General features: G+C 38.9%; 1 protein-coding gene across 1 annotated transcript in view; it reads right to left on the reverse strand.

Annotated features, from left to right (window-relative positions):
* HECW2 (HECT, C2 and WW domain containing E3 ubiquitin protein ligase 2) overlaps window positions 1-25025 on the reverse strand; it is a 438203-nt gene that overhangs the window by 152849 nt on the left and 260329 nt on the right. Inside the window, exon 6 of the mRNA XM_004378178.2 lies at window positions 3430-3524. Coding sequence (XP_004378235.1) covers window positions 3430-3524 — 95 coding nt within the window. The remainder of the gene's footprint in view (window positions 1-3429; window positions 3525-25025) is intronic.

The raw sequence follows: 25025 nt of genomic DNA on the forward strand, positions 1-25025 counted from the left end.
AAGGCTGTGACCTTTCTGAAGCAGATCGCCAGGCTTATCTTCTGAGGTGCCTCTAGGTGGGTTCGAGGTGCCTCTAGGTGGGTTCAAACTGCCAGCGTTTCAGCTAGTATTCCAGTGACTGACTGTCTGTGCCACCCAGGGATTCCTTCCTTAAAATTATAGCCACTGAAAACTCTATGGAGTATAGTTCTACTCTGAAATGTGGGGTCACCAGGAAATCGACTTGATGGCAACGAGTGTTTTTTTTGTTCTGTTTTGTTTTTTTAATTATATTATACTGTACTTTTCTGATTGATCATCCCCAGTGTAGCTGGAGCAGAGAGAGCAGCAAACTGGTCAGATAAGTGGTTGCTGTGACTATCTAGGCCTCTTCCCTAGACAAGAGAATGGTAAACAACGAGACAGTGCAGATTACAACTGAGACAGACACTCAGCAAACCCGCCCCTACTGCACCCTGGGCACAGCCGGGCATCCGACAAACCCTGGTATGACCGCAAATGAGGCACACTGCCTAGTAAGCTAAGTTAAATAAGTTAAGCTGAGTTAAATAAGACTGAAAAGATTCACAGCCTGTCTTCATTTAAAACCTACCTAAAATATTATCATGAATTACAAGAAACAAAAAAAAGTCCTCTAATTCTCAGTCCTAAAATGTGATTCATGAGCTGGCAAAAAGCTAAACTGAAACAGGTCTCAAAGGATCCACTGATAAACACTGTCCTTCACCACGACAGTGGCAACATGCTCATCTGAAATAATTTGGAAAGAATTTAATTTTATCATACATCACAATAAATCCAGGAAAGACCAAACATTACAACTAGATATGGGGACATTAGTGATAATAAACACATCTGTACTCAATGTTTAGAGAAAGGTTTTTAAATAAACTCACTGATAGATTCATTCCAGGAAAACTCAGATGCAACATTGTTAACAAAGTGTTGAAACAGTACATGGTAGTGAGTGATGGCAGCCTTAATCTGTCCCCGAAGTCTAAGGATTTCCTGTTCCAAGAGTCTGAGACAAATATTACCATGTACTGTAATGAATGATAGTGACGTCAAAGCACAAATGACAGAGAAGACACTTTTTTTTTTTTTTGATCGATTCATTGCAAAAGGATACGTGAGAAAGGAGACCATATGATTAGGATGGCAACTCATTTCCTTCCCCATGGAGTTTCTCAGTTACTTCTTGTCGGTCTATTCTTGGCATCTGGCTGTACAATAATTATACTAAATGGGCTTTGTGGATATCAGTGTTGTTAATCCTTAACAATAACTAAACACATTATGTCATATACCCATGTGACCAATATGCTGTTGTAGAAACACTGTGCTCACCCACACAATGAAGGGTCTATGTGGCACAGCCTCTCAATTTCAGATACAGAGCCAACTGTCTCAAGCTTGGTCAGAAATCTATTGACCACCAATTCCATTAGCTAGCCTTTGACCCAGAGTGTTCTGATTCTCGGTGCTTTATCTATGAAGCTTTTTTAAAGGGCTCTAAGATCTGTTTGAAGCAAATTAATTATCTCTAAACCATCGACAGGCTTTGACAATGATCTCAATGCAAAATCAACAGAATGAGATCAATGTTCACCAGGCTGTAAACTCCCACTGTCTTCAATGATATCTGGATATTGAAATTGCTCAAGTCTAAGAAACTCTGACTCTGGAATATGCTTAACCAAGTCTGGAAGCCACTGTCTAACGTCACACACAGTTAAGTCTGCAAAGGGTTTATTACAAACAGCCTCACCTTTCTAGTTTTACAACTTATCTTTTTAGAATATTAACTAAAGTTTTTTCTTTATTCTCCTTGTGACCTTCGAAGTCTTACACAGTTAAACACGGGCTATCCTTTCATATTCTATACTATATTGCTACAAGTAGGAACTAAAATATAATTCTAATGTGAGCAGAGTACTTACATTTTGAGGATTTTGCACATACTGTTCCCTCTGCCTGAAATGCTCTTGCCTCCCTTCTTCATGTAAGTAACTTCTAGTCCTTCAGATTGCCCTCAAACACACCTACTTCAGGAAAGCCTTTCTGACCTTACTGACTAGGTCAAATCTCACTAGTATGTGTTCTCTCAGCCTCATTTCACTCTCCCTCATAGCAATTATCACTCACACAAATACATCTGGATTGATGTATCTCCCACCAGATCAGTAAGGGAAAGGACTATGTTTCTGCTCATTATTTTATCCCTAGCGGCAGGCACATTGCCTGGCACTTAGTAGGCACCCAATAAATATTTGTTAAATGAATAAATGAAAGGAAAAGACAGTTCAGAACAGAGACAGGCACTATTATGGAAAACTTTGGGTGGGTCTCTCTGGACAGTTTCAAAATGCCACTTGCAGAGATTATTTTCTGAATTTCAGGGAGTCAACCTAGGCCACTTGCCTATTTACAAAAATGCACACATCTATAAATGTCTGGATACACACACACAATGTTGTAAACATCTTATGTTCTAGGAATCAATATTTTTTTTCCTATACTTTCATGATCTGAGTTTTATGAATGACTAATAAAAACTGCAATGATTTACAGATCTTAAACTCTAAGAATCTCCAAAGACCATCTGACTCCAACCACCAATGTACAATGGAGCTGCATCTTGTAAGGCTGTAAGATTCCAAAGTTGGTCTATCAAGTGAAAAATCACAGCATGAAAAATAATGTTTAGGAAAGTGTCATGTTATCAATGGACATACTTTCTTTACGAAGTCCAACACAACCAGTTTCCTCCCAAACTATATAAGATGACTGTTTCTTCAATTGAGGACCTGATGAAGAGTTTGGCTTCCATTTAGTGGCTGTGTTGTACTAACAATATGGACAATATCTTTAGGTACTAGACTCCAACTCAGCATGGAGAGGGATCTTGTGCTAGGATCTCTTAAGAAGACAGCACATTTGTGACTTCAATCTCACACTCTCTTTGGAACAAGAGCTTCTCAACTAGATTGACAAGTGGAATCATATACTGTTTAAATTATTATTTTTCTCTCTTCTACTCACTCTTTTTTATTTTAAGAAAGTACAGCTGAATTTGTGTAAATTAAATTAATTACATTATGTTAATGTAAGATGCAAGGTCCCTGTTTGTAATCAACCAGTCATTCAGACTAAGTTTAAAACCTTCCATGATGAGACACTCACTACTTCATCTCATGAGTGGGTTACTGGGAGAGCTGACTATACACAGGCCATAGTTTTCCAATGATTTGTATTATGGATTCAGGTATGCCTGCCTTGTAAGTTATTTCCTTTCCCAAAATGGCATCCATGCTGTTACGCATTTCCTTTTCCATTGTTCCTCATAACCCTGTCAGAGCTGCACAGGCAAAAATAGAAACCAAGTTCCTCTGTGGTCATGATGAGGAAGCCAGCAATGAGGGCACTCACCATCACAGCAGGGTTCTTCACAGTGATGCAGGGTGTTGTGGCTCGCAGGGCTCCACTGATTCCGTGGTAGTATTTAAAACAGATTTTTATCTCCGCTGCAAATCAATTTGAGAAAAACAATAATTTTAACACTAAAACAGTCATTCAGGAATCAGTGGAAGAAATCCTCCACACTGCTTCTCAGGCAATCCTACTCATGACTTCTTGAATGATCCCTTCCTTTCCAATCAGAGACAACTTATTATACCAATTCCTGTTTGATTTTATATGATTCTCTGAAACTTTTGAAGAAAATCTCAAACATATCAGAAAAAATGACGGACAAAATACATGTAGAGATAAGAATACAAGTAGTTAACATTTATTGAGGTGCTCCACAATGTGCTGGACAGGGTGCTACATTTCGTGCTTGTGTTGTTGACTTAATCCCTACATCAGCCTTGTGAGGCAGAAATTCCTGTCCCCACATTACAGATGAGGTGTGCCATAGGTTACAGACAGGAAATGACAAAGTCAGGACTCAAACCCAACTTGTCTGATTCTAAAGCCTCACCCTAACCTCTACAATACAGATGGGCTGCAGCTGTCAGTGAAAATAGAGAAAAAGCAGTTGAGCAAAGCATGCAGGCCTACTGTAGCAGACTCCCCAGGGATAGGGTCTTGGAATCCATTATTATTTTAGTTTTCCAAGTGACTTAAATGCAGCCAATAGACAGGCATAAAATTTAGGAACCACTGATGTATGTACATCTCATAACCTCTTAAAATCCATACATTTTATACATTTTGTTTTGATAATTTGAGCTTGATAAAAAGTGTATAAATGCCAATTATGCTTCTTCCAAAGTAACTACAACTTCAAACAGCATGAAGCCCAAGTGTGTCAAAAATAAATCCTACAGTAATGGGAATTTCTCTGGATACAGAGCATCAGAGTCACTGACGTGTAAGTGTGAGAAGCATTTTTCCCCAGGTGTCATTCTATATAGGTAACAATGCAGATGGGCAGACCCCAGAGGGAGACTCCTAGGTTACAGGAATGGAGTTCCTGTCTCAATTTAGCCACCCTGGATTACTAATTAATAATTAATTAATAGCTATTAATTAATAATTGGCTCAATTTATTTCCCCAAGGAAGTTGATCTTTCACTGAGTTTTCCTGACGGTATCAAATGGCCTTCTGCAGAGTATTTGGTTTGAGTATTTTAAGGGAAGATACAATGATTAAAGAAAAATCCCCTTCTAAGAATTTATATTTTTACACTTTTCCTATCAATGGCCAAATACTAAATCTCAAAAAAAAAAAGGTCCATCATGGAATAAAATAATGAGTTCTATGATACGTTCATCAATCCAGTGATTCACAATGTAGTTAGTAATATCAACCAAAAGATTTTTACTCTGTACCCATTAGGAGCGCCCGTGGCACAATGGTTAAGCACTCACCTGCTAACCAAAAGGTTGGTGGTTCCAACACACTAGCGGTTTCACAGAAAAGACCTGTGATCTGCTCCCATAAAGATTTACAGCTTAGAAAACACTATGGGAGCAGTTATACTCGGTCATATAGTGTTGCTATGAGTAGGGATCGACTCGACAGCACACAACAACAACCCATCCCCAGTACTGTGCTGGACATTACGAGAACATCAAGAAAAGGTTCCTGTTCTAGAAGTTGTTTTATAATGTAGCTGGTGAGATGACAACCACAGGCGTGACAAAAATACAGAAGACAAACACTAATAAGGAAGAGCACTGGGTACAAGAGTTTGGAGACCAAGAAGATTTGTAAAGACATGGAAGAATCAGAAAGGCTTCATGGAACCAACAGGTCTTATGAGAAAAATGAGATTAGAGAGAGTTAGGGGTGATGAGGCGCAAAAGCATGGAACCATGAATGAGTGTGATTGGCTTGAGGATCAGCAAGATGACCTATGCATGGGTTCTAGCTTTCCTATTACTTCACTTCCCTGAGAACAATGCCCTTCCTTGCTCAGCAAGTGATCTTCTGGAACGCTAACACTGGTCTGGGATTATTTTTAAAATAGTTAATAGCTGCACAGATCTGAGCAAGCCTTATTCTCCCACTTGCTTTCTTCCAAGACCAATAGCATGTATTCTGCAGGAACAAAACTAAGTAGTGTGCAAAAGGACTGCTAAAACAGAAAAAGTTTGGTGATACACATAAGGATTGAACTCTGTGGTCATGAACTCATTAGTATCACATTCTAAATGCTGGAGCAACTGGCAGTGCGTGAATCTTCCTATGGCAGAGCACCATAGAACAAATTAGTGGTTAGTGAGTGAGCAGGTAATTTTTCAATAAACATCTTCCCCTAAATCCCTCTCAGGTTAGGATGCCATCTGGTATTTTCTAAGGTTTAACAGTCAGCTAGGTAACAGACTGTGAAGCAAAGCAGAAAAAATGACTTATCTTTATTTGCAGGATCTTGATAAGCAGGCCAGCTTTGCTAGCTGACCGATTTTGGGGTGTTATTTTATTCACTCTGGTACAAAAATCTCCAACCCGGATGACAAATTATAATCCCTGAAACTATAAAATGAACTTATTCTGAATTTCACAAGGCAGATTTTGTGGACATGATCACCAAAAACACTGCAGAACTGACAGCTTCATAATGCTTTAAGGCTAAGTACAAATTCAAGGGGATTTATGCAGATCACGTATTACAAAAACAAACATAGAGGCTGATCACTACGGAGAAAAAAAAAAGTACTGAACAGATCCAGGAGTCGTTTGTACCTGGTCTGAAATTAGCCAGCTCCTTCAGCAGGACATCAATCAACGATTCTGCCCTCTAAAATAATAAGGGATGGTTCCACGCTGAATGGGAGTTTTCATCTTCAAATATTATTTACTGTTACAGGAGGTCACTCAAAATAAGAAAAAAAAAATGATGTAACTAAACATCTACTCTGACTAAGAGAGAAAAGAGCATTTTGATTAATGCACTTGAACATTTTGGTTATGGAAAGAGTAGACGAGAAGAATACTTGCTGTTGTTGTTAGGTGCCATCAAGTCGATTCCAACTCACAGTGACCCTATGTACAACAGAATGAAACACTGCCCGGTCCTGCACCATCCTCACAATCATTGTTATGCTTGAGCCCATTGTTGCAGCCACTGTGTCAGTTTATCTTGTTGAGGATCTTCCTCTTTTTCGCTGACCCTCTACTTTACCAGCATGATGTCCTTCTCCAGGGACTGGTCCCTCCTGATAACATGTCCAAAGTATGTGAAACGAAGTCTTGCCAACCTCACTGCCAAGGAACACTCTGCTGTACTTCTTCCAAGACAGACTTGGTCCTTCTTTTGGCAGTCCACAGTATATTAAATATTCTTCACACACACCATAATTCAAAGGTATCAGTTCCTCAGTCTTCCTCATTCATTATCCAGCTTTTGCACGCATACGAGGCGACTGAAAATATCATGGCTTGGGTCAGGCATACCTTAGTCCTCAAAGTGAAATCTTTGCTTTTCAACATTTTAAAGAGGTCTTTTGCAGCAGATTTGCCCAATGCAATGCATCTTTTGATTTCCTGACTGCTGCTACCACGGGTCTTGACATGGATCCGAATAAAATGAAATCCTTGACAATTTCAATCTTTTCTCTGTTTATCATGATGCTCCTTATTGGTCCAGTTGTGAGAATTTTTTTCTTTATGTTGAGGTGTAATCCATACTGAAGGCTGTAGTCTTTGATCTTCATCAGCAAGTGCTTCAAGTCCTCTTCACTTCCAGCAAGCAAGGTTGTGTTATCTGCATATCACAAGTTGTCAATGAGTGATACCCAATTCTGATGCCCCGTTCTTTATATAGTCCAGCTTCTTAGATAATTTGCCCACCATACAGACTGACTAAGTATAGTGAAAGGATACAATCCTGGCACTCAAAACTGGTGGAAAAGGGAAGCTGGGTCTATGCTTCTATTTCAGCAACAGTTTGTAATCTCTAATTATAAGAGGTTAAAAAAATCAAAAAGAAGTAGCTATTCCTGGAAAATACATAGAAGGACAGGGGAAAGCAAACACAAGCATGAGGGGTGAGCATGAGATCAGGTAGGAACCCAGTGCACACAGGCCCATTCACAGGCAAGGAGATGAGGATATGGACTGAGGAGGAATGAATGATCCTATTGACCCTAAAATAGTTTCCTCACAGCCTGATGTGGCAGCCAACATCTCTTCCTACTGGCCTCAAGTTACGAGGGGAAAAAAAAAAAAAAACAGCCATTCCACTGGGCTATAAAAGCATGAGTATTATCTCTAAAAATTTTACTTAAAAAAGCATGTTGCCTCGGAGATCACCAAGTCAGGAGAAGGCTGAAGCCTCCCATATTAACCCTCCAGCACCTACTGTCCCCCAGGCCAGCTCTTGCCTTGGAAGGAAGAAGCACCACACAAGGGTCATCTTCCTCTCTCTGAGGTTCTTTCTGAATGGCAGGAACCATGGAAATAAACTTTGGTGCCTTCCAATCATCTTCAGGATACTTTCATTCATAGATTACTAAATTAAAGATTTGGCACCCTCTCTTTAAATGCTGACAAGGCACAGAAGCCCCTTCATTTTCAACATCCTAACTTACTAACTTTCACATGACTAACTTCACAAACAAAGATGTTTCCCCAAGCAAGAGCACGCCAACTCCATCTCCCACCATGGATGGGGATGATGATCATTTGTAAGATGTCACTTTGGACTTCTTGTGAGCTTCGGAGGGAGGGGGGGAGTAGAAAGGACTTAGAACAGTGCGTAGGAACTTAAACCTGTTCCTAAGTAAAGGAGTTTCTGTAACTCTGACATTGCATTTTAAAAAGCAATCTCGTTAAAAAAAAAAAAAAAAGCAAAGTAAGGTACAGAACTAGGCGATCTATTTCCGAAAGGTCACAGCATTTAAAAGACTATGGAGTAGTTTTATTCTGCACACTTGGGGTTGTCATGAGTTGGGACTGACTCAATGGCAATTAACAACAACAACATATGAATAAACTATTTCCAAATAGATACTGTGAAACTTGACTCAGTGGTTGCCTTCAGGGAGGAAAAAATGGGTAACTGGGGCATGAAGTTGGGGAGATATTTACTTTCAATTTTTTTTTAACCTTTTAAACATTATACTATTTTCATGTATTAACTATTCAAAAAAATTTTTTTATTGTGCTTTAAGTGAAAGTTTACAGTTAAAGTCAGTTTCTCATACAAAAATTTATATACACATGGTTATGCGACCCTAGTTTCTCTCCCTATAAAGTGACAGCACACTCCTCCTTTCCACCTTGGATTTCCTGTGTCCATTCAACCAGCTCCTGTTCCTTTTTGCCTTCACATCTCACCTCCAGACAGGCACTGCCCATTTAATCTCTGTATCTACTTCAGCTAAGAAGCACTCTCTTCACAAGTATCATTTTATGTCCCACAATCCAGTCTAATCTTTGTCTGAAGGGTTGGCTTCCAGAATGGTTTCAGTTCTGGGCTCACAGACAGTCCAGGGGCCACGTCTTCCAGGGTCCCTCCAGTCTCAGTCAGACCATTAAGTCTGGTCTTTTTACTAGAATTTAAGTTCTGCACTCCACTTTTCTCCTGCTCCATCAGGGACCCTCTTTCGTGTTCCCTGTCAGGGCGGTCATTGGTGATAGCCGGGCAGAATCTAGTTCTTCTGGTCACAGGCTGATGGAGTCATTGGTTTATGTGGCCCTTTCTGTCTCTGGGGCTAATATTTTCCTTGTGTCTTGGTATTCTTCATCTTCTTTGCTCCAGGTGAGCTGGGATCCATTGATGCATCTTAGACGGCCACTCGCTAGCTTTTGAGACCCCAGATGCCACTCACCAAAGTAGGATGCAGAACACTTTCTTAATAAACTTTGTTATGCTAGTTGACCTAGATGTCCCCTGGAACCATGGTCCCCAGACCCCTGCCCCTGCTACTCCACCCTCAAAGTATTTGGTTGTATTCAGGAAACATCTTAGGTTTTGGTTTAGTCCAGTTGTGCTGACTTACCCTGTATTATATGCTGCCCTTTCCTTCACCTAAAAGATAATTCTATCTACTATCCCCCTCCCCACCTGGTAACCATTAAAGAATGTTTTCTTCTGTGTTTAAACCTTTTCTTGAGTTCTTATAATAGTGGTCGTACACAATATTTGTCCTTCTGAGGCTAATTTCACTCAGTAAAATGCCTTCCAGATTCATCTATGTTATGAGATGTTTCGCAGATTCATCGTTGTTATTGTTGCATACTATTCCATTGTGTGTACATACCATAGTTTGTTTACCCATTCTTCAACTGATGGGCACCTAGGTCATCTTTTTTGCTATTGTGAACAGTGCTGCAATGAACATGGGTGTGCATATATCTATTTATGTGACTGCTCTTACTTCTCTAGGATATATTCCAAGGAGTGGGATGTCTGAATTCTATGGTACTTCTATTTCTATCTTTTTAAGGAAGTGTCAAATCAATTTCCAAAGTGGCTGTACCATTTTACATTCCCACCAACAGTGCATAAGTGTTCCAGTCTCTCCACAGTCTCTCCAAAATTTATTATTTGGTGTTTTTTGGATTAATGCTAGTCTTGTTGGGGTGAGATATCTCACTGTAGTTTTGATTTGCATTTCTCTAATTGCTAATGATCATGAGCATTCCCTCATGTATCTGGTAGCCGCCTGAATGTCTTCTTTGGCGAAGTGCCTGTTCATATCCTTTGCCCATTTTTTAATTGGGTGATTTGTCTTTTTGTAGTTGAGGTTTTATGGTATCTTGTAGATTTTACAGATTAAACGCTGATCCGATTTGTCAGAGCCAAAAATTTTTTCCCAGTCTGTAGGTTGTCTTTTGACTCTTCTGGTGAAGTCCTTTGATGAGCATAAGTGTTTGACTTTTAGGGGCTCCCAGTTACCTAGTTTCTCTTCTGGTGTTTATGCCTTGTTACTTATGATTTGTATTCTGTATATGCCATGTATTAGGGCTCCTAGCATTGTCCCTATTTTCTCTTCCATGATCTTTATCATTTTAGATTTTATATTCAGGTCTTTGATCCATTTTGTGTTAGTTTTTGTGCATGGCGTGAGGTATGGGTCTTGTTTCATTTTTTCTGCAGATTGATATCCAGTTATGCCAGCACGATTTGTTAAAGAGACTGTCTTTTCCCCAATTAATGGCCTTTGGGCCTTTGTCAAATATCAGCTGCTCATAGGTGGATGAATTTACATCTGGATTCTCAACTCTGTTCCATTGGTCTATGTATCTGTTGTACCAGTACCAGGCTGTTCTGACTACTGCAGCAGTATAGTAAGTTCTAAAATTAGGTAGTGTGAGGCCTCCCACTTTGTTCTTCTTCTTGAGTAATGCTTTACTTATCCGGGGCCTCTTCCCTTTCCATAGGAATTTGGTGATTCGTTTCTCCATATCATTAAAAACACCATTGGAATCGGGATCGGAATTGCGTTGTAGCTGTAGATTGCTTTGGGTAGAACTGACATTTTCACAATGTTGAGTCTCCCTATCCATGAGTAAGGTATGTTTTTCCACTTATGTAGGTCACTTTTGGTTTCTTGCAGTAGTGTCTTGTAGTTTTCTTTGTATAGGTCTTTTACCGTCTCTGGTTAGATTTACTCTTAAGTATTTCATCTTCTTGGGGGCCCTTGTAAATTGTAGTGATTTGGTGATTTCCTCTGCAAAGTTCTCTTTGTTGGTGTAAAGGAATCCAATTGATTTTTGTACGTTGATCTTATATCCTGATACTTTGCTGAAATCTTCTATTACTTCCAGTAGTTTTCTTGTAGATTCTTTGGGGTTTTCTTTGTATAAAATCACATTATCTGCAAATAGAGATACTTTCACTTCTTCCTTACCAATCTGGATACCCTTTATTTCTTTTTCTAGCCTAATTGCTCTGGCTAGGACCTCCAGCACAATGTTGAATAAGAGTGGTGATAAAGGGCATCCTTGTCTGGTTCCTGTTCTCAAGGGGAATGCTTTCAGACTCTCTCCATCTAGAATGATGTTAGCTGTTGGCTTTGTATAAATGTCCTTAATTATGCTGAGGAATTTCCCTTCTATTCCTATTTTGCTAAGAGTTTTTACCATGAATGGTTTTGGACTTTGTCAAATACATCAAATGATAAGATCTTATGGTTCTTTTATTTATGTGATGGATTGCATTGATTGTTTTTCTAATGTTGAACCATCCCTGCATATCTGTTATGAATCAAACTTGGTCACGGTGAATTATTTTTTTTGATATGTTGGTGAATTCAATTGGCTAGAATTTTGTTGAGGTTATTTTGCATCTATGTTCATGAGAGATACTGGTCTGTAATTTTTTTTTATTTGCTTGTGGTGTCTTTACCTGATTTAGGTATCAGGGTTATGCTGGCTTCATAGAATGAGTTTGGGAGTATTCCATTCTTTTCTATGCTCTGAAACACCTTTAGTAGTAGTGGTGTTAACTCATCTCCAGAAGTTTGGTAGAATTTTCCATTGAAACTATCCGGGCCAGGGTTTTTTTCTGTTGGGAGTTTTTAAACTACCTTTTCAATCTCTTCTTTTGTTATAGGTTTATTTAGTTGTTCTACTTCTGTTTGTGTTAGTTTAGGTAGGTAATGTGTTCCTAGAAATTTGTCCATTTCCTCTAGGTTTTCAAATTTGTTAGAGTACAATTTTTCATAGTATTCTGTTTTATTCTTTTAATTTCAGTTGGGTCTGTTGTGATATTGCCCATTTCATTTCTTATTCAGGTTATTTGCTTCCTCTCCTGTTTTTCTTTTGTCACTTTGGCCAATGGTTTATCGATTTTGTTGATCGTTTCAAAGAACAAGCTTTTCGTCTTGTTAACTCTTTCAACTGTTTTTCTATTTCATTTAATTCTGCTCTCCCTTTTATTATCTGCTTTCCTCTGTTGCCTGGGGGCTTCTTTTGTTGCTCTCTATTTGTTCGAGTTGTAGGGTTAATGTTTTGATTTTGGCCCCGTATTCTTTTTGTATGTATGCATTTATGCTATAAACTGACCTCTGGGCAATGCTTTTGCTGTGTCCCAAAGGTTCTGGTATGATGTGTTTCCATTGCCATTTGATTCTGTGAATTTCTTTATTCCATTCCCAGTATAACCCAGTAGTTTTTGAGCAAGGTGTTTTCAGTTTCTATGTGTCTGATTTTTTTCCTTGATTTTTCTGTTACTGATTTCCACTTTCATGGCTTTATGGTCAGAAAAGATGCTTTGTAATATTTTGATGCTTTGGAATCTGTTAAGGCTTGCTTTATGCCTTAATATGTGATATATTCTGGAGACTCTTCCATGTGCATTGGAAAAGAAAGTGTACTTGGATGCTGTTGGGTGGAGTGTTCTATAGAAGTCTCTAAGGTCAAGTTGGTTGACTGTAACATTTAAACCTTCAGTGTCTTCACGGAGCTTCTTTCTGGATGTTCTGTCCTTCACCAAAAGCGGTGTGTTGAAGTCTCCTATTACTATTGTGGAGCTGTCTATCTCTGTTTTCAGTGCTGTTAGAGTTTGTTTTATGTATTTTAGAGCCCTGTTACTGGGTGTGGAAATATTTATTATAGTTACGTCCTCCTGGTGTATTCACCTTTAATCATTATATAGTGTCCATCCTTATCCTTTGTGGTGAATTTTGCTTTAAAGTCTATTTCTTCAGAGATTAATATTGCCACTCCTGCTCTTTTTTGAGTGTTGTCTGCTGGATATATTTTTTCCATCCTTTGAGTTTTAGTTGTTTGTGTCTTTAAGTCTAAGGTGGGTCTCTTGTAGGCAGCATATAGATGGATCATGTTTTTTTATCCATTCTGCCACTCTCTGTCTCTTTATTGGTGCATTCAGCCCATTCAGCATAATTATTGATAGGTACGCGTTTTGTCCTGTTACTTTGATGTCTATTTTTGTGTTGTTGACAGTTTCTTTGTTCCACTTAATTTTCTGCGCTGAGTCGTTTTTCTTTATGTATTTTCAACTTTTTCACTGTTGTTGATTTTGTATTGGCTGACTCTATATGTTTTTGTTGTTTTTTATTTTGATGTGGGGGATTGTTACTTTCCTTTGTGGTTATCTTAATATAAACTCCTATTTTTCTAAGTTTAAACCAATCTTATGTTTCTTTATATCACTTTGACTTTATCTCCATATGAAAGATCTATGACTACATTTTTTAGTCCCTCTTTTTTGTTTTAATGGTGTGATCTTTTATATATTGACGTCTCTGATACCCTATTTTCACTGTTTTTGCTTTATTTTTGTGACTTACCTATCTTGGTTGATATCGGGTTGCTCTGTCCTGTGTTCTAGTCTTGGGTTGTTGTCTGATGTGAACTGATTTTCAAACCGTAGGACTCCCTTTAGTATTTTTTATAATTTTGGTTTGGTTTTTACAAATTCCCTAAACTTCTGTTTATTTGGAAATGCCCTAATTTTGCCATCATATTTGAGAGACTGTTTTGCGGGATATATAATTCTTGGCTGGTGATTTCTTTCCTTCAGGGCTTTATATATGTCATCCCACTGCCTTCTTGCCTGCATGGTTTCTGCTGAGTAGTCCGAGCTTATTCTTATTGACTCTCCTTTGTAGATGAATTTTTGTTTATCCCTAGCCACTCTTAAAATTCTTTATCTTTGGTTTTGGCAAGTTTGATTATAATATGTCTTAGTGACTTTCTTTTGGGATCTACCTTGTGTGGGGTTCGATGAACTTCTTGGATAGATAGCTTCTCATCTTTCACGATATCAGGGAAGTTTTCTGCCAACAAATCTTCAACAATTCTCTCTGTATTTTGTGTTATCCCCCCTGTTCTGGTACTCCAGTTACTCAGGTTATTCCTCTTGATAGAATTGCACATAATTCTTAGGATTTCTTCATTTTTTAAAAATTCTTTTATCTGATTTTTCCTCAAATAAGTTGATGTCAAGTGCTTTATCTTCAGTCTCACTGATTCTGACTTTCGTTGCCTCAATTCTGTTCCTATGACTTTCTACTGAGTTGCCTAATTCTGAAATTTTATTGTTAATCTTCTAGATTTCTGTTTGCTGTCTCTCTATGGATTCTTGCAGCCTGTTAAATTTGTCATTATGCTCTTATATAACCTTCTTAAGTTGCTCTATTGCTTTATCTATATGTTCCTTGGCTTGTTCTGCGTTTTGCATGATCTCCTTCCTGATCTCTTGAAGAGTTCTGTATATTAGTCTTTTGTATTCTACCTCCGCTAATTCCAAGAAGTTCTCTTCCTCTGGAAAATTTCTTGATTCTTTGTTTTGGGAGCTTGCTGAAGTCATCACGGTCTGCCTCTTTATGTGATTTGATATTGACTGTTGTCTCCGAGACATCAATAAGATATTATATTTACTTATTTTATGTTTGCTTACTGTGCCCTAGAGCTTCTTGTTTTGTTTTGATATGCCCAAATAGGCTGCTTGTGTGAGCTAGTTTGATTATTGGCATCGTTAAAGCTCTAACATCCTGTCACCAGGTAGTTAGAGCTGTTAGTAGGTATGCGAGCCTAGGAGTCCATTTACTTTTCTTGTATGGATTCAGCTCATGTGTCCAGGCAGTCGGTCACCAAGTGTGTGGTACAGGCTCTCACATACAGTCCTAGATAGGCAAAGGTCATTAGAGTAGGCACAGGTAAGTGGCTGCAGTAGGGGGTCACATGCTGAGCAAGGCAGGGGGCTGATGGCTGCCCCTGAGTGTCTGGGAGGAAAGCATGTCCTTGGTTCCCTAGAGTAAGTAGGTGGGTGGGTTTTGCAATTGGACTATAGGTATCCAATGCCATTGGCTGTAAGGACTGGGAGGCACCACTTACTCTTGGACCTCTGTTGCAGGTGGCTAAATGCTGTGGGTGGTGCCACCAGTCATCAGACCCCTAATGTGGCTAGGTGAGGACCCTGCTTAATGTGCAGAGCGGTATCAAATGTCACAAACCCGCCACTCCATCATATAGCTGGTACAGTGAAGTTAGGTTTCAGGTATATACCCTGTTATACTGTGCTAATGAGGGCCTACGCTGTCGAAATGGGCCTACACAGGTCTATGCAGGGGTGAAAGACATTCAAAGTCCATGGACCCCTTATGCCTGTGCCTATGCAAAGGAGCTGTGCCTGCCTTGATTTCCCATCTTAGGGGAGCTGGCAGATTACTTTTTCCTGTTTGTTAATTTACTATCTGAAAAAAGATTCTACAGGCTATTCCCAGCATTTCAAGAAATGGTTTCGCGAGGTAGAGCCAACATGGCACTATAGACAGAAGCACCATGCTATCCCTCTACAGCAAAGACCTGAAAAACTAAGTAAAACAGATAGAAACGTCAATCCTGGAACCCTAAGTACCAAATAAAGGAATAAAGAACTTGATCAAGTACTGAATGGAATAAGAAACTGACAGAGAACAGAGAACGAGAAGGACTACAGAGTGGAGGTCCCCTACCAGCTAATGTCACCAGTTTTGCCATCTTGAGCTACAGCCACCAAAGAACTCAGACAAGGAGTATGGGTAGGCAACTTCACAGAGCTCCCAACAGGAGACAGAGCACCTGGTAGCCAGGGATACACGTCTTCCCACCCCACATCCTTCTTTCCTGTATGAGGCCTCTGCCGCTTGCCAATGTGTCACGGTCACTCGGCCAGAGAGATACCAGCTCACTGCCAACTGGATTTGCCATCTTGGACATCAGCCACCAAGGACTGTGACCTGGGAATATGGGAAGGTAACTCCACGAAGCTCCCAGCAGAAGACAGAGCACCTGGTAACCAAGGATACATGCTTTCCCACCTCTCATCCTTTTTCCCTGTATGAGGCCTCTGCTGCTTGCCAATGGGCCACAGTTGCTCAGCCAGAAAGACACTAGCTCACTTATGCTGGGTCTACCCTGCCCCCACCAGCCGGTCCCCTTCAGTGTAATTTTTCCTTTATATTTCTGTTTACTTGTTTATTTTTTTTAATTGCTTCTCTCCCTCTCCCTTCCTTCCTTTCCTTTCTCTTGCCCAGCTAGCCCCTTGTGCCATCCTCTCCTTTTATTTTTTTTAATTGCTTCTCTCCCTCTCCCTTCCTTCCTTTCCTTTCTCTTGCCCAGCTAGTCCCTTGTGCCATCCTCTCCCATTCTTGATGGGTTGTGATTTTTGGTTTGTTTGCTTTCTTTCCTTTTTTATATATATTGTTTTTGTTCTTGTTGCTTCTCTCTCTCCCTTCCTTCCTTTCCTTTCTCCTACCCAGCTAGCCCCATGTGCCATCCCCACCCCTTCTTGATGGGCTGTGATTTTTCAGTTTGTTTGCTTTTTCTTTTTCCTTTTTCCTCTTTTTTTTTCCTTCTCTCTTCTTTCCTTTCTTTCTTTCTCCCACCTGCTCAGCCCTGTGCACTGCCCCTGCCCCTTCTGGAAGCCTTACCACCTGGCGAGAGAGACATCAGCTTGCTGCCATCCCAATTCCGCCTTGACCCCAAAGGCCAGCATCCCTACCACCACTCATTTTTTGCTCGTCATTTTCATTTTTATCATTATTTATTTGTTTGATTGTTGGTTTCTTCTCTCTCTTTCACGTCTTTCCTTTCCTTTCTCTTCCCCACCTAGCCCCATGTGCCACCCATGCCACTACTTAACAGGCCAAGCCACACCGCTCAGCTACAGGCAGCAGCACATGGCCTCACAGAGTCTGCTCTGCCCCTACCTGCCAAATCCTGCTGCACCACCATTTTTTCTTTTTCTTTAATTTTTTTTACTTCATTTTTTGCCTTTTTATTTTACTTTTTTTGCCTTTGTTTCTCTCTCTTCTCTTTTGCCACCCACTTAGCACTATACATCACATCCTCTCCTCTTTCTCCTGCCTATCTGCACTGTGTGCTTCTGAGTGGTACCAACATGGTCCCCCAGATCCTGCCCTGCACTGCCACTCAGCCTCACCCTGTCATCCCCAGTTCGTACCACAAACTACCCACCCCTGCCACTTCACCCTGCTGGGGGACCTGCCCTGCAGCACCATAGCTGAGTGACCAGCCCTGCCCACCTGGACAAGGTGGTGAGAAGTATCATGCCCACAGGCGAGCAAGCAACAAAACACAGACTACCTGCCCAGACATAACCAAATAAAACAAAAAAGCAGGACGAAACAATCAAACCTACAATCAAAAAATGAAGAAAATCATTCCTGAATGTCCCAGAGACAGGAGACAATATCAAAACATATAAAAAAACAGGAGAGGATGGCTCCAGAAAACAACCAAAAAAAAAAAAACACCAGATGACCTTCTGCTAGAAGAAAAGGCACTGTAACTACCTGATAGGGAATTCAGAACTCTAATATTAAGGGTTCTCCAACAGATGAAGGAAAATGCCGAGGAAAATCGGGAAAAATTAGACAAAATCATGGAAAAGACAGAAAAAATCATGAAAAAGAAAGACAAAACAATGGAGGAAATAAGGAAAATAATACAGGAACAAAACGACAAAATGAATAAACAACTAGAAATCATACAAAAACAGAAATTAGAAATCCAAAAGATAAACAACAAGATTTCAGAAACGGACAGTGCAATAGAAGGTTTTAGGAGCAAATCTGAAACAATGGAAGACAGGATCAGCGAAATTGAAGACATATCTTTGGATACCACTTTGAGGAAAAAAATTGAAAAAAGAATGAAGAAAACTTTAGAATGACTTGGGATACTAACAAAAGCAAAAATCTGCATGTGATCGGAGTTCCAGAACGGGGGGAGAAAATGGAAAACACAGAGAGGATCATTGAACATGTGCTGAGAGAAAACTTCCCTAATATCAAGAAAGACAAAAAGTCGACTATCCAAGAAGCTCAACAAACCCCATATAGGATAGATCCCAAAAGAAAAAACCAAGACATATCATAATCACACTTGTTAAAACCAAAGACAAAAAAAGAATCCTGAGAGCAGTCTGAGAAAAACAAACAGTCACATACAAAGGAGAAACAATAAGACTAAGCTCTGATTGCTTGGCAGAAAACATGCAGGCAAGAAGGAAATGGGATGACATATATAAAATCTTGAAAGAAAAAAATTGCCAGCCAAGAATAATATATCCTGCAAAAGTCACCCTTAAATATGATGGTGAAAGTAGGACATTTCCAGATAAACAGAAATTAAGGGAATACACTAAAAAATCAAACCAAGTTTACAGGAATAATTAAAGGGAGTCCTTCAATTAGAGAATCAACAATATCAGACACCATCCTGAATCTAGCACATAAGGCAGCATTAGCCAGATATCAACCTAGGCAATGAATGCTCAAGGATAAAACAAACTAAAAAATTTACAACAGGGAACCAGACAGATCAATCTATAAATGACAACAACGTCAGAACAAAAATAGAGGGACTAAATGGTATAGGTACAGAACTTTCAAATGAAGAGAAAGTCAAGTAACGAAAGACTGGTTTAAACTGAGGAAGATAGGGGTAAATTTCAAGGTAAGCACAAAGAAAGTTAACAAACCTATTCATCAAAATAAAGAAGAAAAACATAAAGTCTCAGTAAACACAAAACCTACAAAAACAAAGAAATGGAAAAAAAATACACAAACAAAAGGAATTCAGCATGGAAGAGTAACAGGAACAAAGAAAACATCAGCACCACAAAAAAAAAGCACTACAAAATGACAGCAATAAATTCACACCTATCAACAATCACACTGAATGTAAACGGCTTAAATGCACCCATAAGTAGATAGAGAGTGACACAATGGATAAAAAAAACAGGATCAATCAATACACTGTCTACAAGAAACACACCTTAGAAACAAAGACATAAATTTATTAAAAAATTGAAGGATGGAAAAAAAATACATCAGGCAAACAGCTACCAAAAAAGAGCAGGAGTAGCAACACTAATCTCAGCTAAAATAGACTTTAAAACAAAATCTACCATAAAAGACAAAGAAGGGCATTATATAATGATTGAAGGAACAATCCACCATGAAGACATAATCATAAAAAATCTCTACTTACAGGGCTCCAAAATACATAAACTATAACAGCACTGAAAAGAGAAACTGATACTTCCACAATAACAGTAGGAGGCTTCAACATACCACTCTCGGTAAAGGACAGAACATCTAGAAAGAAACTCAACAAAGATACAGAAGATCCAAAGGCCACAATCAATCAATTTGACATCATAGACATACATACAACAGCAGCAAAGTTACATATTCTTTTCCAATGTACACTGAACGTTCTCCACAGAGAAATCCTCAACAAAATCCAAAACACTGAGATAATACAAAGTATCTTCTCTGATCACAATGCCATCAAAGTAGAAATTAATAACAGGAAGAGCCAGGCAAAAAACTCAAATACATGGAAACAAATTAACACCCTGACCACTGGGTAATAGAAGAAATCAAAGATGGAATCAAAAAATTCCTAGAATCAAATGATAATGAAAACATATCATGCCAAAACCTTGGGACACAGCAAATGCAGTGCTTAGAGGTCAGTTTATAGCAAGAGATGCACATATCAAAAAAGAAAGGACAAAATCAAAACATTAGCTACACAACTCGAATAAACAGAGTATAGTAAAAGAAGTCCACAGCCACCAGAAGAAAGGAAATAATAAAGATCAGAGCAGAAATAAATGAAATAGAGAATAGAAAAACAATAGAAAGACTCAAAACCAAAAGTTGTTGGCCAAATGGACAAAAGAAAAACAGGAGAGAAAGCAAATAACCCAAATAAGAAATGAAATGGGGGATATTACAATAGACTCAACTGATATAAAAAGGATCATAACAGAGTACTATGAAAAAGTATACTCCAACAAATTCAAAAACCAAGAGAAAACGGACAAACTTCTAGAAACACACTACTAACCCAAACTAATACAAACTGACCTTCAAAATTTGAACAGACCCATAACAAGAGAAGAGATTGAAAAGGTAATAACAAAAAAACCCTAACAAAAAAAAAAAAAAAAAAAGGCCTGGCCCAGATGGCTTCACTGGAGAATTCTACAAAACATTTACAGAAGAGCTTATACCAGTACTACTCAAACTACTGCCAAACATAGAAATGGAAGGCATACTTTTGAATTTATTCCATGAAGGCAGCATAACCCTGATACCAAAACCAGGCAAAGACACCACCAAAACAGAAAATTATAGACTAATATGCCTCATGAATATAGATGCAAAAATTCTTAACAAAATTCTAGCCAAAAGAATTCGACATCATATCAAAAAAATAATACACCATGACCAAGTGGGATTCATACCAGGTATGCAAGGAAAGTCAATCAACAGAATCTACAACACAAAACAAAAGAGTCACATGATCATCTCAATTGCTGCAGAAAAGGCATTCAACAAAGTCCAACACCCATTCCTGATAAAAAAAAATCTCAATAAAATAGGTATAGAAAGGAAATTCCTCAACATAATAAAGGGAATCTACACAAAACCAATGGCCAACAGCACTCTTCATGGAGAGAGGCTGAAAACATTCCCCTTGAGAACACGAACAAGACCAGGATGCCCTTTATCACCACTCTTATTTAGCATTGTGCTGGAAGTCCTAGCTAGAGCAATAAGGCAAGAAAAAGAAATAAAGGGCATCCAAACTAGTAATGAAAAATTAAAACTGTCCCTATTTGTGGATGATATGATACTATATGCAGAAAACCCAAAGACTCCATGAGAAAACTACTGGAACTAATAGAGAGATTCAGCAGACTAGCAGGATACAAGGAAAACATACAAAAATCAGTTGGATTCCTATACACCAATAAAGAGAACCATAAAAAGGAAATCAGGAAAACAATACTGTTTATAATAGCCCCTAAAAAAATGAAATACTTAGGAATAAATCTAACGAAAGATGTAAACGACCTATACAAAGAAAACTACAAAACACTATGCAAGAAACCAAAAGAGACCCACATAAATGGGAAAGCATACCACGCTCATGAATACGTAGACTTAACATTGTGAAAATGTCAATTCTACCGAAAGCAATCTACAAATACAATGCAAGCCCGATCCAAATACCAACAGCATTCTTCAAAGAGATGGAAAAACTAATCATTAACTTTATATGGAAAGGGAAGAGGCCCTGGATAATAAAGCACTACTTAAGAAGAAGAATAAAGTAGGAGGACTCGCACTCCCTGACCTCAGAACCTACTATACAGCTACAGTAGTCAAAACAGCCTGGTACTGGTACAACGACAGATACATTGACCAATGGAACAGAACCTGAACCCAGATGTAAATCCATCCACTTATGGTCACCTGATCTTTGACAAAGGCCCAAAGTCCATCAAATGGGGAAAAGACACCTTTTTAACAAACGGTGCTGGCAAAACTGCATGTCCACCTGCAAAAAAATGAAACAAGACTCATACCTCACATCATATACAAAAACTAATGCAAAATGGATCAAAGACCTAAACATAAAACCAAAAACTATAAAGATCATAGAAGAAAAAATAGGGTCAATGCTAGAGGCCCTAATATATGGCATTAACAGCATACAAACAATAAATAACAATACACAAACACCAGAAGGTAAGCTAGATAACGGGAATCTTCTAAAAATTAAACATTTATGCTCATCGAGACTTCACCAAAAGTGTGAAAAGAGGAACTACAGACTGCGAAAAAATTTTTGGCTATGACAGATCTGACAAAGGACTTATCTCTAAAATCTACAGGAAAATCCAACATTTCTACAACAAAATGATAAATAATCCAATTAAAAAATGGGCAAAGGAATGAACAGGCACTTCACCAAAGAAGACATTCAAGTGGCTAAAGATACATGAGGAAATGCTCATGATCACTAGCCATTAGAGAAATGCAAATCAAAACCATAATGAGATACCATCTCACTCCGACATTACTGGCAAGAATAAAAAGAAAATAACAAATGTTGGAGAGGCTGTGGGGAGACTGGAACTCTTATGCACTGCTGGTGGGAATCCAAAAATGGTACAACCATCTTGGAAATGATATGGGACTTCCTTAGAAAGCTAGAAATAGAAATACCATATGATCCAGCAATCCCACTGCTAAGAATATATCCTAGAGAAATAACAGTCATCACAGGAATAGACATAAACACACCCATGTTCACTGCAGCACTGTTCACAATAGCAAAAAGATGGAAACAACCTAAGTGCCCATCAACAGACAAATGGATAAACAAACTATGGTACATACACACAATGGAATACTACGCAATGATAAAGAACAATGATGAATCTGCGAAGCATCTCACAACATAGATGAATATGGAGGGTATTATGCTGAGTGAAATAAGTCAATCACAAAAGGACAAATATAAGACCACTACTATAAAAACTCATGAAAAGGTTTACACACAAAAAGAAACAATCCTTGATGGTTACGAAGGAGGGGAAAGGTGGGAGGGAAAAACACTAGACAATAGGTAAGTGGTAACTTTCGTGAAGGGTAAGACAGTACACAATACTGGGGAAGCCAGCACAACTTGTGCAAGGCAAGGTCATGGAAACTCCATAGACACATCCAAACCCCCTGAGGGATCGAACTACTGGGCTGAGGGCTGTGGGGACCATGGTCTCGGGGAACACCTAGCTCAACTGACATGACATAGTTTATAAAGAAAATGTTCTACATTCTACTTTGGTGAGTAGGGTCTGCGGTCTTAAAAAAGCTTTTGAGTGGCCATCTAAAGTACGCCACTGGTCTCATCCCATCTGGAGCAAGGGAGAACGAAGAAAACCAAAGACACAAGGGAAAGATTAGTCCAAAGGACTAATGGACCGCAAGTACCACAGCCTCCACCAGACTGAGTCCAGCACAACTAGATGGTAGCCGGCTACCACCACTGACTGCTCCAACAGGGATCACAATAGAGGGTCTGGACAGAGCTGGAGAAAAATGTAGAACAAAATTCTAACTCACCAAAAAAAAAAAGAAGACCACAACTTACTGGTCTCACAGAGACTGGAGAAACCCCAAGAATATGGCCCCTGGGCAACCTCGTAGCACACTAATGAAATCACTCCTGAGATTCACCCTTCAGCCAAAGATTAGACAAGGCCATAAACCAGATCAAGACTAAATGGGAACAGTAGCCCGGGGGCAAGGACTAGAAGGCAGGAGGAGAAAGGAAAGCTGGTAATCGGGAACCCAAGGTCGAGAATGGCAGAGTGTTGATATGTTGTGGGTTGGCAACCAACGTTACAAAACAGTATGTGTGTTTGTTAATTGTTTAATGAGAAACTAGCTTGCTCTGTAAACCTTCATTTAAAGAACAATAAAGAAAAAAAAGAAATGGTTTCACTTCAAAGACTAGGATCTCTTCTATTACCTTAAATAGCTATAAGATTCACTTAGGCAATACTTGACAGCTTGTTCCTATTTAGAAAACCTGGATTTTTCCCAAGTTCCTAAACATTGAATATTTTGAACCATAAAGACAAATGGAATATAAATGTCCTTCTTCCTTTAAACATTTCTACTTGGTTAAAACAGAATAATCTAAACAGTAAGATTAATTTCAAATTTACTCTAAAATATGCTTTTAACCATTGCCCTATGTGCTTTTACTATTTTATTATATTCTTAATATTTATGGTTTCTATTCATAGGCTCTTTTATTCAGAGGCCACAAACTGAAAACAAGTAAACTCATTTTACTCCTCATGCTTTTGAGGAAATCAGCCTAATGTTGCTAATATGGTACTGCAAGTTGTTTTCTCTTTAACAAGGGCCATGGAGCCTGAAAGGGCCAGGCCCTCCTCTGGGCAAGCTCAGAGAGACAATCATGAAAATTTAAAGACAGACACTAACAGTGGAAATGTGGCAGAAAACTAATAAGCGGATTAGAGAACAAACAACCCAAACCATAAAGTGTGAGGATGGGGAAAGAGAGGCTCCAAATATCCATCCAAGGCAAAAAGACTCTTCTGACGTTGGTGGGAAGAGGTTTAGGAATGGAGAACGTATGAGTAAGGGCTCTGACAGTAAAAATAAGAGGCTGTGGCCAGACCCTTCATATCCCCTAATAAAAAGCCATCCCTAATGTGTCTATTTTGGCAAGTACTGCATCTTGGAAAGGACTCTAACCTGAATGTCACTCAGAGATATGCCTGTTACTTGTAAGTGTTACTTTTCCCAGGATTGAGACAGGTAAGACGTATAAACATACTATATGATTTATTCAAATATCAGTGTTTTGTTATTATTCTTAAAGATCACAAAGGAATTCAGTACATAACAATGTAGACTGAAGTTTACTACTTCTAAGCTTGCTTACTGACCCAGGATTTAGTGACGGCCTAGGACAGTGCCAGGTAAAGTGAAACTTCAATAAATATTATTGGATGGATTGAGGGATCGATGGACAGAAGGATGGAAGGAATGAAGGAAGGGAAGAAGGCAGGCCTAAATGAATGAATAAATGAATGACTATGATTTATGAAAGATTAAATGGAATAAAATAGACATACTTGCCATGCCAAGACAATTTTTTTTTTATTGTACTTCAGGTGAAGGCTTACAGAACAAATAGTTTCTCATGAAACAGTAGTACACGTGTTGTTTTATGACATTGGTTAACAACC

The sequence above is a fragment of the Trichechus manatus genome, unplaced genomic scaffold (genome assembly GCF_000243295.1).
Source record: "Trichechus manatus latirostris isolate Lorelei unplaced genomic scaffold, TriManLat1.0 scaffold00056, whole genome shotgun sequence".
NCBI lineage: Eukaryota > Metazoa > Chordata > Mammalia > Sirenia > Trichechidae > Trichechus > Trichechus manatus.